The sequence below is a fragment of the Pteropus medius genome, unplaced genomic scaffold (assembly GCF_902729225.1).
Source record: "Pteropus medius unplaced genomic scaffold, Ma_sr-lr_union100, whole genome shotgun sequence".
Lineage (NCBI taxonomy): Eukaryota > Metazoa > Chordata > Mammalia > Chiroptera > Pteropodidae > Pteropus > Pteropus medius.
In genome coordinates this window covers 11,427,600-11,439,857 of record NW_024349804.1, presented here as the reverse complement: position 1 = coordinate 11,439,857, position 12,258 = coordinate 11,427,600, and the positions used below count along the sequence as shown (strand labels likewise).

The window sequence follows — 12,258 nt, the reverse complement described above, 5'->3', positions numbered from 1 at the left end:
TAAGACACCGTGGGGGATGGGAGAAATCTCTGGGGAAAGCCCAAGGCTTCAGTCTGTGGGAGAATCTCGCCAGGATTGTCAGCGTTCACATTCCAGACGGAGCAGCCTCATGCTGCAGGAGCGAGGAAGGGGCGGGCGAGGGGCCAAGGAGCCCCCTCTCAGCAGATGACACACGGGGCTCTGGAGTGACCCTGCATCCTGGGACGGGCCGGTTCGGGCTGTGCTCTGTGGGTTTTCAAGGGGCTGTGCCTCTTTCTGAGTAACGAGACTCACAGTCATCGAGTTAATTCAGCAACGCCTTCCTGAGCATCTGCTCCGCTCATCTGGGTGCTGGGTGCTGGGTGCCGACAAGCCAGGATGAAAAGGAGCACTCAGCGGGTGAGGGAGACAGACGAAGACAGACGAAATCCACTCGGCCCCATGTCTGGGGCTCAGGACGCAGAGGGGCGTCCTGATCCGCCTGGACGCCCGTGGACGACCACACGCGTGCCCTGAGTCGGAGCTGCCAGCGCCACATTCGTCTCAACTTCAAGGGCACAGATGACCGCTCTCCAGCACGGGGACGGGACGGCTCCTTGATCTGAACGGTCCAGATCTGAACGGCTCCTTGATTTGAACGGGCTGGTTTCAGGGCCTGGGCCTGTTCTCTCTGTCCTACATGAGAGGCTCATTCCAGGAGCACATCCAGGGGGCCTGGAGCGTCTCAAAGGGGACCCGGAGTCCCTGGCGGGGACCCGCTTGTCTGCCAGGGAGGGAGAGAGGACCCCTCTTCATCCAGAAAAAAACATCTGTGTTTGCTGCTGGCACCTCCTGTTCTGCCCTGTCTGACGGGGTGGCCAGGAGTCAGTCCCCAGGTCACCTTGCTAACAGTGTTTAGAGAACACACTCTTACCTGCAAACAGGAAGGCATGGCCACCATCCATGCCTGAGGTTTTAACACCAGAAAACCAGATAAATAGAGCGCCAGGGCTGGAAGGGACCTCTGGCCTCGCCCAGGGTGACGCTGCTGTTTACAAACAGGGACAGGGAGCCAGGACCAGGCCAGCGGGGCGGGCGGAGGCTGGAGGCCGGTTCTGTCCCTGCATTTCTAGCCCCGCCCCCCGTCCAGGACGCCACGGTCCTTCCCCGCAGCCCTCTGGTCATCATCTTGGTCGTTTTGTTCCGCTGCTGGCCCTGGCCGCTTTCTGCCTGCCGCTGGCGTGAGAGAGTGGCTTTGCAGACAGACAGACGGACACAGGTCTGGGGCTTTGTCCCTCACTGGCCTCGTGACTTCGGACAGCTGCGCATCCCTGAGACCTTCCGTTGGCTCCTCTGGGAAATGGGAATAGCTCGCCCACTTCACCAGCTTTCCATGAGGCACATGGCGGTTCAGACAAGAGTTGTGTAGCTGTCGCCTCGACGATGCTCCGTGTTAAGTAGGAACCTTCCCGCTTGGTCGTGGGCAGCCCGGGAGCCCACACTGTCCTCTGCCTGCAGGTCCCGATCCCCGCAGCTCCGCACCAGGAGTCGGAGGACGGAGGGAAAACAAGGCACCGAGTCCCAGTGGACTCGTTTACCTCCAGCTCTGTGACCTGGGGCGAGTTACTGGAACTCTCTGAGCCTCGATTTTCCCGCCTGGGAGATGGGACTGTGTCCTGTGCCACCTGGCTCACAGGGACACTTGCAGAAGTGGGGACTTGACATTCGCTCAGTGACATTGGACGGCGTCTTCTCTTCCCGACCAGGGCTTCTGGGCTAGGCGCCCTCGTCGTCCCAATTTCGCATATAAGGAGAGGGAAGAAAGAGTTAAGAAACCAGCCTAAGGTCATGGCCAGAAGCACGAACCTTGCATTCCACCAGCCTCCGAGGGGAGAAGAGCCCCCTTGGCTGGTGCCCCTGACAGGACAGCCGCCCCGCAGCACCCCTGCGAGGGCCGCACGCACGACCTAACCCGCACTGCAGGTCTGCTGTGCACCGGCCTGTGCCGGAGCTTGAGGTGGGTGAGCCGGGGCATGCTCACACGTGGCCCCCACGGGTGCGAGTACAAGCCCCTCTCCCAGATGTGGAGACGCAGCTGCTCACAGGGCGGGTGTCCACCCAGGCTTCCTCTGGCTGGTCAGTGGTGGGTGGACGTTGACACCCAGCTGCCCGACCCCAAGCTCCAGGTCACTGGTGCTCAATCCACCCCTTCTGGCCTCTTTCTCTCCCCAGATTCTGCTCTAGGAAATCAACCAGCTTTACAGTCCGAGGGCCCCGTCTGCCCACCCGCTCCTCTGACGAGCCACCCCTCATCCATCCTTGTCTTCCTCTTGTCCTCTGCCCCCCTCATCTGCTGGCCCTGCCACTTTGGGCAAAGCCCCTGCTGAGAGAGAAACTCCTAAGGGATCTGTGAGGAGGGAGGCCCTGCCTTCCAGGTGTCCTGCACCCCCCCAGGCAGCCCCACCTCTCAGCAAGGGGGGCCTTCAGGTCTGAAAGGGTCCAGTGTCCCCAGCCAGGTGGGCGTGCTCCTGGCCTTGGCTGGGCCCCACAGGAAATGGAGGCGTGGGGGACCACCCCCAAGCCGCTGCTTAAAGGGGCAGCGGCCTGGGGCTGCAGGAGGCCCCTTCGCAGCATGGCGCCCCGGCTGCTCCCCCTGCTGCTGCTGCTGCTGCTGCTCCTGGCCGGACCCCCCGCCGTGCAGCCCGCGCCCCCGACCTGCTACTCCAGGATGCTGAGCCTCAGCCGGGAGATCACCGGAGACTTCCAGAGCCTGCAGGCCACGGAGCCCTTGGTGAGTCCCCTCCGGCCTGCTGGGGACCAGGAGGTTCAAAGCAGACCCGGTTCCTGAAAATGCGCCTTTGCCCCGGGAGATAAAAAAACGCTGTTTTCTTTTTCTGGTCCGTGCCCGTCTCCTTCACGGGTGTTCGAGTTTTAGCCTCATCCTGCGACACGCAGCACCAACGTATGCGCTCTCTTTTAAGGACGAAGAAAAGGAATCAAAGGCTTCGTGATTTTTGTTTGTAACTTGCTAGCAAATGTCAGAGGATCTGTTGTAAAACGTAAAACAACAACAACAAAAAAAATGAGGAAGAAAAAAGAAGCTCCCCATAGTTAGAACTCCGGAGTTAAAGAGGCCTAAAAAATTAAGCTTCTTAATTCTCTTTGCCAGCTGAGTGGTTAAGAGTGTGCGTGCTAAGGGGGGACTCCCAGAAGGGGCTCCCCCCACCGCCTGCCGTGGCAGATCGCTCAGCTCCGGAACCTCTCTGTCCTGGCCTGTGAAGGGCGTGAGCATCCACCCGCCTGCTCCGGGCAGCGGCCGGGGTCCAGGGGTGACTACGGACACAGCACGTGAGCAGTGCCTGCGCCGGCCACTCCAGGCGTGGCGGCCGCTGATATCACCACTCCTAGGAGGAGAACCCAGAGGCGGAGGGAGCGGAGGGCCCCAGGGGATGCCCAGAACTAGAACCCGGGCCTCCCAGGCTGCTTATGCAGTGTAGAAACGGAACGAATTGCACTCCATTAAAAGCTTTGGTAAAACACAGTGTCCCTTTACCCCGTGTAAACGTCAAACGAAATGTAATGCTTGTCAGATGTGGGGTTTTCGGGGTACTCCAACACCTTCTTTGTATTCTCTTTTTAAAAGGTAAATAACGTTTACTTTTTTCCTCCTTCTGAAAGTCACATACTCTGTAGAACGGTTGGAAAACACACAAAGGACAAAGAACATAAATATTACTTGCAATTCTACCCCCTAGAGGTAACCGCTGCCATAGCGTTCTGGAGGATAATATTTCAGCGTCCGCCTGCGTGTGGGTATTCGTGTGTGTGCGTGTGTGTGCACGTGTGTATGCATGCATGCATGTGTGCACGTGTGTGCACCTGCGTGTGTGAACAGATTGGGTTACACAGCCCCGCAGTTTTGTGATTTACTTTTCAATGACACCGTTAAATAAATAAATATTCTTTTGTAACAACGTTCTGTTGTAGGATGACACCACAATTTGTCTACAGATTCCTTAGTATTAAATATGTAGAGCAAATATCGTTTAAAAGAATCTGATTTTAATATGTAAAAAGAATACTAATAATGCATAGGCTCAGGACTGCAAGGCTGGGAGGAACTCTAACTCTAATTCACGGCTGGGAAACTGAGTCACGTAGAAGAAAGAGACCTGCTCAAGGTCACTGGGGGAATTTCTGGTAGAAAAGGACCAGGGTCTGGGTCTCTGGCCTTCAGTCCTGCACAAAAAGTAAAATACAGTAACATCAAAGTGTACATATTTATGCACTTTCATATTATTATAGTATATGTTATGTATATTATTATACAGATTACAGTTCCAAAACTGTTTGACATATACATATATATACTTATAATTATGTGTGTGTATATAGATGTATATATAAATATAAGACAGTTCCCTAACTCGTAGTAAACGATACAAAGTTTGCACTCGAGAAGTCGGTTTTCTATTTCTGGAGGAATGTGACACAGAGCACAAGCAAGCATTGTGCATGTCGCTGCTGGAGGGCTGGCGGAGGGCCTTCTGCGACCAGGCTGAGGGTGTGTCCCTGTGGGCACCGCAGTAACGCGCGCCCCCTTCTGCAGGAGCCGTGCGTGAGATACCTGCCCAGGCTCTACCTGGACATACACGTAAGAGGGGCCCCATCGCCTGGGGGCGGCGGTTGGGGGTGGGGAGGGACTCTGAGCAGAAGGACGTGGGCGCCCCCAGCTCCTGTCCCTCTGGCTGATGACTTCTTCCTCCCCGTTCTCCTCCCCCAGAATTACTGCGTGCTGGCCAAGCTGCGGGACTTTGTGGCATCGCCCCAGTGTTGGAGAGTGGCCCCGGTGGACACCTTGAGGGACAAAGTGCGGAAACTGTACACCATCATGAACTCTTTCTGCAGGAGGGTAAGCGACACCATCGAAAGCTCTTTCTCACGTGTTCTCAGCCGAGACTTTTAGAAGAGGGGGTTCGGGAAGAGACGGGGGGCGCCGAGGAGGAAGAGAAGCCCTTCCTTACCCACTGTCTCCCTTGGTACATGATGGGGACTCAGGACAAGGCCCCTCGCCTCCGCGAGCTCCACGACGCCCAGGACCACGTGCTGCTGATACAAGACAGACCCCGGCAGGAGCCAGGCGGGCGGGGGTCGGGGGAGAGGGCTTCCCGGGGCCAGAGGGACTCCTCAGCGGGCTCTGGGGTAGGAAGGTTCTGGTAGAAGAGGGCGTGGAGATGGGAAAAGCAGGTCATTGGCGCTAGTCGAGATGTGGACAGAAGCCCCGAGACCCGAGGGGCGTGGGCTTCGGCCTCGGATGTGCCCGAACTCCTGTCTCCATCTTCCTGCTTCCCAGGTGGCCGTGTCCCCTCTCCTCTCTGAGCCAGTTTCCTCGTTTCTGAACTGGGGACAGGATAGTGCCTGGCTCAGGAGCTCACTGGGAACATCGCAGAAATGATACCCTCGGTCCGGAGAACCCCGGCAGGGTGACTAACTAGAGCTCCTAGCAGCATGGCGGCCAGGAGCGAATCCTCAGGAAACTGTAATCATTAGCTAGTGCGTTGTGATTTGCTTATTCACACATCAGAGATTCGCCATGTGCTCCCTCCCCACACGCCCCTCCCCCTGGCCTGGTGGCGGGGGGGGCGGGACACTGGAAGACGACATGATTACAGTAGGGTCTGATGACTGGCGTTACGGACGCCAACGTCTTTGGAGGTGAGATCTGGAGCCGTTTCTCGTGGCATCCCCAACACCTGGCCCAGAGCCGTTGCTCAGTCATTGAGATTCATTCATTCATTCATTCATTCACTCCCTCACCCATCTGTCCACCTGCTCAACCAACCTAGGCATGAATTCAATAAATAATAAAGAACAGATGAGTGTCTATGGGAACGTGAAGATGTGACCGGCTCTTTTGGGGAAGGTAAGGGATGGAGGGATCGCACCTGAGGAGAACAGTTCGACCGCCTTCGAGGATGACCAGCAGCCCCGCGGCCACACACGGGCTCTGCCGCCACCTGTGGGGACACTGCCGCTCATTGCACGTCTTTTTCAGGACCTGGTGTTCCTGTCGGATGACTGCAGTGCCCTGGAGTACCCAGTCCCCACGATCACGGTGCCGCCAGGTCGTCAAGGCTGAGGCTACGGAGAACCTCAGGGGACCAAATGACGCCAGCTGCTCAGACACGGTGGGCCAAAGCCACGGTCCCCTCAGGCCTCCCTGTTGCTGCAGCATCTGAAACCGTCACGTCACTCCACCTTTCGGAAAGCTGGGTTTGTGCTCCAGCCCCGGGACACAGGAGCTCAGCTTTCACACCCCTTGGCTTGTCCTGCCGGGATGGTTAGATACACGAGTACGTTTCTATGATCGCCGGGAAGGAAAGGGCAAACCCGCTTCTCTGTTAGGGACAGATAGCTTGAGAACAAGCACCATAGATGTTCATAGTGCTGCTTTCACGGATGAGCGCTATCGCTGGCCTTTCCTGGTGGGAACCTGCTTACACTTAACCAAACGTGTGTTTTAGACTCTCTCCTATCGCGCACTTGCCTTGGAGTTAGTTACCTTTCGTTTTTAAGGAAATTTTACTGCCTATAAGATGTATTTGCAAGGTTCGTAATTACATAGCGCTGACAGGAAACGCCCTTTTACCGAAAGGTGATGAAAATCAAATAAAGATGATTTTTAGAAACGAGGCGGATGTCGGTGCTTATTTCACGCTCTTTCTGAAATTCGCTGCTCTTAGCAAGACGCCTCTTTCTCACTTTTTCCAGCAAGCTCAGGTTTCTGGGTCCACTTCAGTCCACTTGCATGAATGTCTGTCCCTGGAGCATTGGGAGAGGTTCCGACGTAGGTGTGGGGACAGACTGGACTTGCATCAAGCCCACGGGCAATGCGGTAGCTGGCTTTTATCACAAACCTCATTCACTGGGTCCTCCTAACGCACATAGACACAGGCATCGTAGGAGGAGGCCGAGGCTCGTGCAGATTAAATAACCTGCCCGAGGTCCCCGGCTGGAAAGTGGATTGAGGTCCAGGGCCCCAAAGCCCACACTCGTCCTGGTGCCCCATGCTGGTTCTCTGCAGGTGAAGCAGGCTCGTTTCATGAATTCACGAAGCCTGCAATAACATTTCACCTGAGTAACTGGATTATTGAAATGTTGAAATGTCAAATGTTGATTTTTTTTTTTAATTCGCAAGCCACATTAGGGTCTTTGTATCTTTTACTCCCGTTTGTACATATGGGCCAGGCGTTTCCTCCTTGATCTGAGGCGCCTCTGACTTCTCAGAGGATTTGCGAGAATGCTTCGTTAGGTTTTTATTTTCTGTTTAGAAGCACAAGCACCATGGAGGTGGTTTCTTAGGACTACTATAAACAAGGCATGACAAACAGCATTCACTGTCGACCGCCCCCAACCAACTACTACACAACAGCAGAATAATCTGTTTTAACCATGCGCTAACACATCCTTCACCTGGTGAAAAATTTCCCATCGCTTCCACTTTGAATGAAGTTTGAACTTCTCACCTTCGTCTACTTATCTACCACTCCCACCCCCATCCGTCTCCGTAAAGCACCCATGACACACAGAACTCGGTCACCTGTTCCTGTGTTTGTTTACTTGCTTATTGTGTGTCTCCCCGACTAGACTCTAAGCCCCTGGAAGGCAGGGACCGAGACTTCTTGCTTCACCCCTTTACCCCTCCCCCCACACCTAGCTCCGTCCTGACACTTAGCAGATGCTCAATAATGATGCTTTCGATGGTTACGGATACTGGGGATTGCTTCCTGGGAAGACCGAGAAAAGCCGACAGTGACGATCTTGCCATGTCAGGTGGTCCGTGCCCATTCTTTCTTCACAAAAGGTACACGAGTTGCCCACACTCACACGCCCACAGCCTCAGAGGCCCGCCGCCTGGGTCTCCAGGGACCGCCGATTCTCACTGTTCCCGTCGACTTGGGCAGCTCGGGAACTCGCGCTTGCAGGCGTGCACGCACCCACGTGGGCGTGCCTTCTCCCAGCCCTGACCGTGCACCGTGACCCTGGGCCACGGCCAGCAGCAGAGAGCTGAAGGAAACCCTCGGCTTTCCTCCTGGGCCACGTCTAAAAGCTCACTCATCCGTTTGGCTGTCTTGGAGCACACTGACTGCTGAGGAACACAAACCTCTACACCCAGGGGCGATTTAAACCCACTGAGAACTATCAGGCGAAAACCCTCGCAGTTTAAACCTGGCTGATTTGCAAAAGCGCTAATAATGTGAAATCGCTCCTGCATTTGCAGAATGTTCAGGTCCATAGATAATCAGATCGGGCACTCACAGGATAGAGCAAGGGACTGCCCTGAAATCGATTAAGTACTGGAGGAGAAGAAGGAAAAAATAAAAAAAATAGAACAAAATTATGTAGAAAATGGCCGAGTCAGCACGAGTCAGAACTTAGGTTTGTACTCCTTCGCGCCGAAGGTGTCCTGGGAATTATTTGGACACTGGATACACATTTCTAAAACCTTTGCAATCAAGTTCCTAAAATGCAGCCGGGCTGATTTTTCAAGAATTTTCTGGCAGCCACGCAAAGACGAGAAAACGCACTCCGAGTCATTGCTCTTTAATTTACTTTCTCGTCTACGGCCACGCAGCCCTGAGCAAGCCAGATCCCATCCGATCTCGGAAGCTAAGCAGGGTCGGGCCTGGTTAGTACTTGGATGGGAGACCACCTAGGAAGACCAGGTGCTGTAGGCGTAAAAAAATAAGGGATTGTAAGCTGACAAGGCCCTTGCAATCTGTGAGGTCAACCAAGGGTTACCTCGCCCAAAATAATAATAATAATAACAACAACTTACTTCCCCTTGATCCTAGGGCTTCAGCGTCAACCCCGCTTAAGATGCCACGAGATCGGGAGATGTGCCTTACTCAGAGAAGGGTTCGGAATCACCATCGCTGTCACAGCAGCGGGCGCCCTTCCCCAGCCTACAGCTCTGCAGACGCCCACGTTTAGAAAGCATTCACCTCTCGAGGGGAAGTTGTGCTCCGACGTTGGGTGTCGATGCTCCAAAACGCTCTCAATTTATCAATGATAAAAACGAGTATGTGGAGAACATTGTAATTTACGAAATATTTTCGTGTCTACTTTTTCCTTCGTTAACGTTGGGTCTTATGCCGGCGTTGGAGACTGGGTGGATTAGGACAGTTCATCTCTACTTACAGATTCAAGAGTGAAGCTTCAATTAAATGCCCTATTACACCTACAAAGATGCCTAAAATTTTCAAATCAGACAATATCAAGCTTTAGTGAAGCTCGTGGCAGCTGACGTACTGTACTGGTAAGGACATTTGGAAAAAGATTTGGCGTTACCTAGTGAATTTGAAGCCATGTACACCATAAGACCAGCAGGTTTAACCCTGAAACATCCCCTAGAGAAATGCTTGCACATATACCCCCGCAAATAGGTCTAAAGGTGTTCGGAACAGGATGTCTACTAAGCAAATGACAGGAAACCACTCCAAAGTCCATCGATGACAGAAAGCATAACTAACTGTTGTCGAGTCATACAATGATGACAATAATTAATAGGTTACGATGACACGGAATCCCCTGGCTGAATCCCAGGTCCACGACGATGAGGAAGACAGACGTGACACTGAGAAGCAGAAGACACTGGGAATGATTTCATTTCTGTAAAGAATAAGAGCAGGCACGGCATGAAATACATTGCGAGGGGACAGAAACGTACGGGAGAAAGCTTTAAAGAGGGGCGAGGAAGTGCTTGACACGAAATTTAGGACGGGAGCTGTCGCCCCGAGGAGCGGAGGAAGAGGGTGGCATGCGAGGGACACTACCGGGGACTTTGGAAATAATGACACGCTTTTTTCTTAAACCGAGTGATGGTTCAATATTTCGTCACTCTTTAGAAGTAATTACCTAGTCGATATTTCATAAATGAAAATTTTAAATGAGTAGCGTTCACATAAAACATCAAAACGAATTGTAAATGAAACTTAAAAGCCAATGCCGTTTACGATGGCGTGAAGTAGCTGGGAATAGATACATGCACTTCACAGAGAACATTATAAAACTTTAGGAAAGAACTCCCCATACAAATAAAGAGATAAGCTATGTTTATGACTCTCAAACTAACATAAATTCAGTGTATCCGGTGAACATCCCAACAGGATAGCTCCGGATAGGCTGAGGCTAAAATTTATAGAAAAGTATAAAAGATCAATAAGTGTGGAAAAAGAAGAATTGTGGGAGGGGAATTTCCCAGCAGGTTACAAGACTTGTTCTAACGTTATAGAAATTAATATGCTGGGGTGTGATTTAGGAATGAAAAATAACTGAACAGAGAGCCCAGAAACGAGCCCACGGAGATTTGGTAAATTGCTGAGGACACATGACAAATCAGCGGAAAAATAGTAAATAGTGCAAAAAATGGTGTCAAGACAAAAGGCTATCCATGTAGAAAAAAACGGAAATTTGATCTCTTTCTTATATCGCACACAAAAAGGAATTCCAGAGGTATGACAGCCTTAAGTAAAGCAATATTTTCAAATATTTAGAAGAACATATGGCAGAATAACTCTGTGTTATTAGGATAAAGGAAGAATTCTTAAATGGGATCCAAAGAGCGCATCCAAGAAAGAAAAAACATTTAAAAATACAGCAGAAGATTTTAAAAGACAGAGTAAACAAAGCTAAAGGAACCCCCATGCATTGGAAAAACAATGTGCTAACTGACAACTGTTCTTATCCAAATGCCTACAAATCAATGAGAGAGAGAGAAAAATGAGCAGGGCGTAACCTGAACAGGACATGATAATGGGTGTTTAAATATATGGAAAGATGTCAAAACTTTCTGGCAACCAGAGGAGGCTTGTTAAAACTACATGATCCAGTTTCGTACCCATCAAATCAGAAAATAACAAAGTCTCATAATCCCAGCTGTTGATGAGGAGAAACAGGAATGTTAACATGCTGCTTTCGGACGTGGGACTGGATACGAACTTTGTAGAGCACGATTTCGTGATATTTGGTAAAGCTGTTTCGTTTCTGGGGATGTACGTCAGGCACACTCTCACAGGAGACGTGCAGAAGGATGTTCGTTACCGCCTCGTTATTGGCTATAATGGAAAAAAGGAACATCCTAAAAATCTCCGAGAAATGCTGGAAGCGAAGGAAAATGGACTGGAAGCAGGTCGCAGTCACGAGACCCGTGGCTTCTGGAGGGCAGAGAAGAAGAGATGGTGCCCGGAGGGAAAGGGGGTGTCACTTCCGTCAGCAGCATTCGATTGATCACAAACAAGCACGTAGCCGAATGGGAACACTTACCGGGGCTGCACGGCGGGTCCAGGGTGATTTTATTGATCATTCTTTGTCTTTTTTCAGCATGTTTCAAATATTCCAGAATTCAAAATGTTAAAAGAGCCATTTTATTCTATGGAACAACTGAAATCACCTTAATCAACTGTAATCCCACGGGCCAAGAAGGTGTTTCCACCGGGCAGGTGGCCTCTGCCCCTCCCCCACCCCCATTCATGAAGTTTCTAGATCTCCTCCTCCTCTTCCCTCCCAAACCTCTTCCGCCTCTGATCAGCTTCGGATGGAAAGTTCTGTGATGACGCAGCAAGTTCACAGCCTCCTGCGACATATTTTATAAGAAGAAAAAAAAAATCTTGTTTTAATAAGAAGCGAGGGGAAAATTAAGGAATTGTTACTATAAAATTAATCAAATACAGCAACGTGGTCTCTGGAAGGCACATGGTGACAGCACATAAGTAGCAAAGAAAATTAATTCAGATGCACAGTTTGGATGCTAGAAAATTGATCTGGAATCACAGTACCCCAACGATGAATGGAGAACCCTCTTTGAGGAGGGTCACCTCGGAGGGTCACAGCCACCAGACAGAGTGCTGCTGGGCCTCTGGCTTGATGGCTGCCACCACAGGCCTCTCTGGTATCATAAGCAGCGAACGGCTCCAGCTCGTTTGCCTCTGTCTTTGCTCTTGGTGTGGCAGACCTCCTGAAATCGCTGATGGCTGGCTCGGCCCAGGCTCTCCAGGCTGCAGCCTGGCCTGGGGGTGGAGCCCAGAGGCCACAAAGCCACGAGTGGCCGCCTGGGAGGGCTACAAGCCAGGCCTCGGCGACACGGATTTATAGACCCTGCTTATCTCTAGTCCGGGCTGCTTCCCCCGAGGAGCCTGTGCCCCAGGATAAGTGTCTCTTCCAAGCATGGACATGGACGGCAAGGGATCCATCTGAAGGAGAAGCTGCCAGCCCCTCCTCAGACTGCGGTCACCCCGTCCT

The 12,258-nt window shown here is 52.0% G+C and overlaps 1 protein-coding gene and 1 pseudogene across 1 annotated transcript; both read left to right on the top strand.

Moving 5' to 3' along the window:
* Positions 1 to 2,590: 2,590 nt before the first annotated feature.
* CYTL1 (cytokine like 1) lies at positions 2,591 to 6,645 on the top strand. Its single transcript, XM_039838049.1, has 4 exons — positions 2,591 to 2,749; positions 4,568 to 4,612; positions 4,742 to 4,870; positions 6,014 to 6,645. Exons 1-4 carry the CDS (start codon positions 2,591 to 2,593, stop codon positions 6,095 to 6,097), a joined length of 417 nt encoding a protein of 138 aa, XP_039693983.1. The 3' UTR covers positions 6,098 to 6,645.
* A 1,932-nt stretch (positions 6,646 to 8,577) lies between these two features.
* LOC120583022 (uncharacterized) lies at positions 8,578 to 8,696 on the top strand (annotated as a pseudogene).
* The last annotated feature ends 3,562 nt before the right edge of the window (positions 8,697 to 12,258 follow it).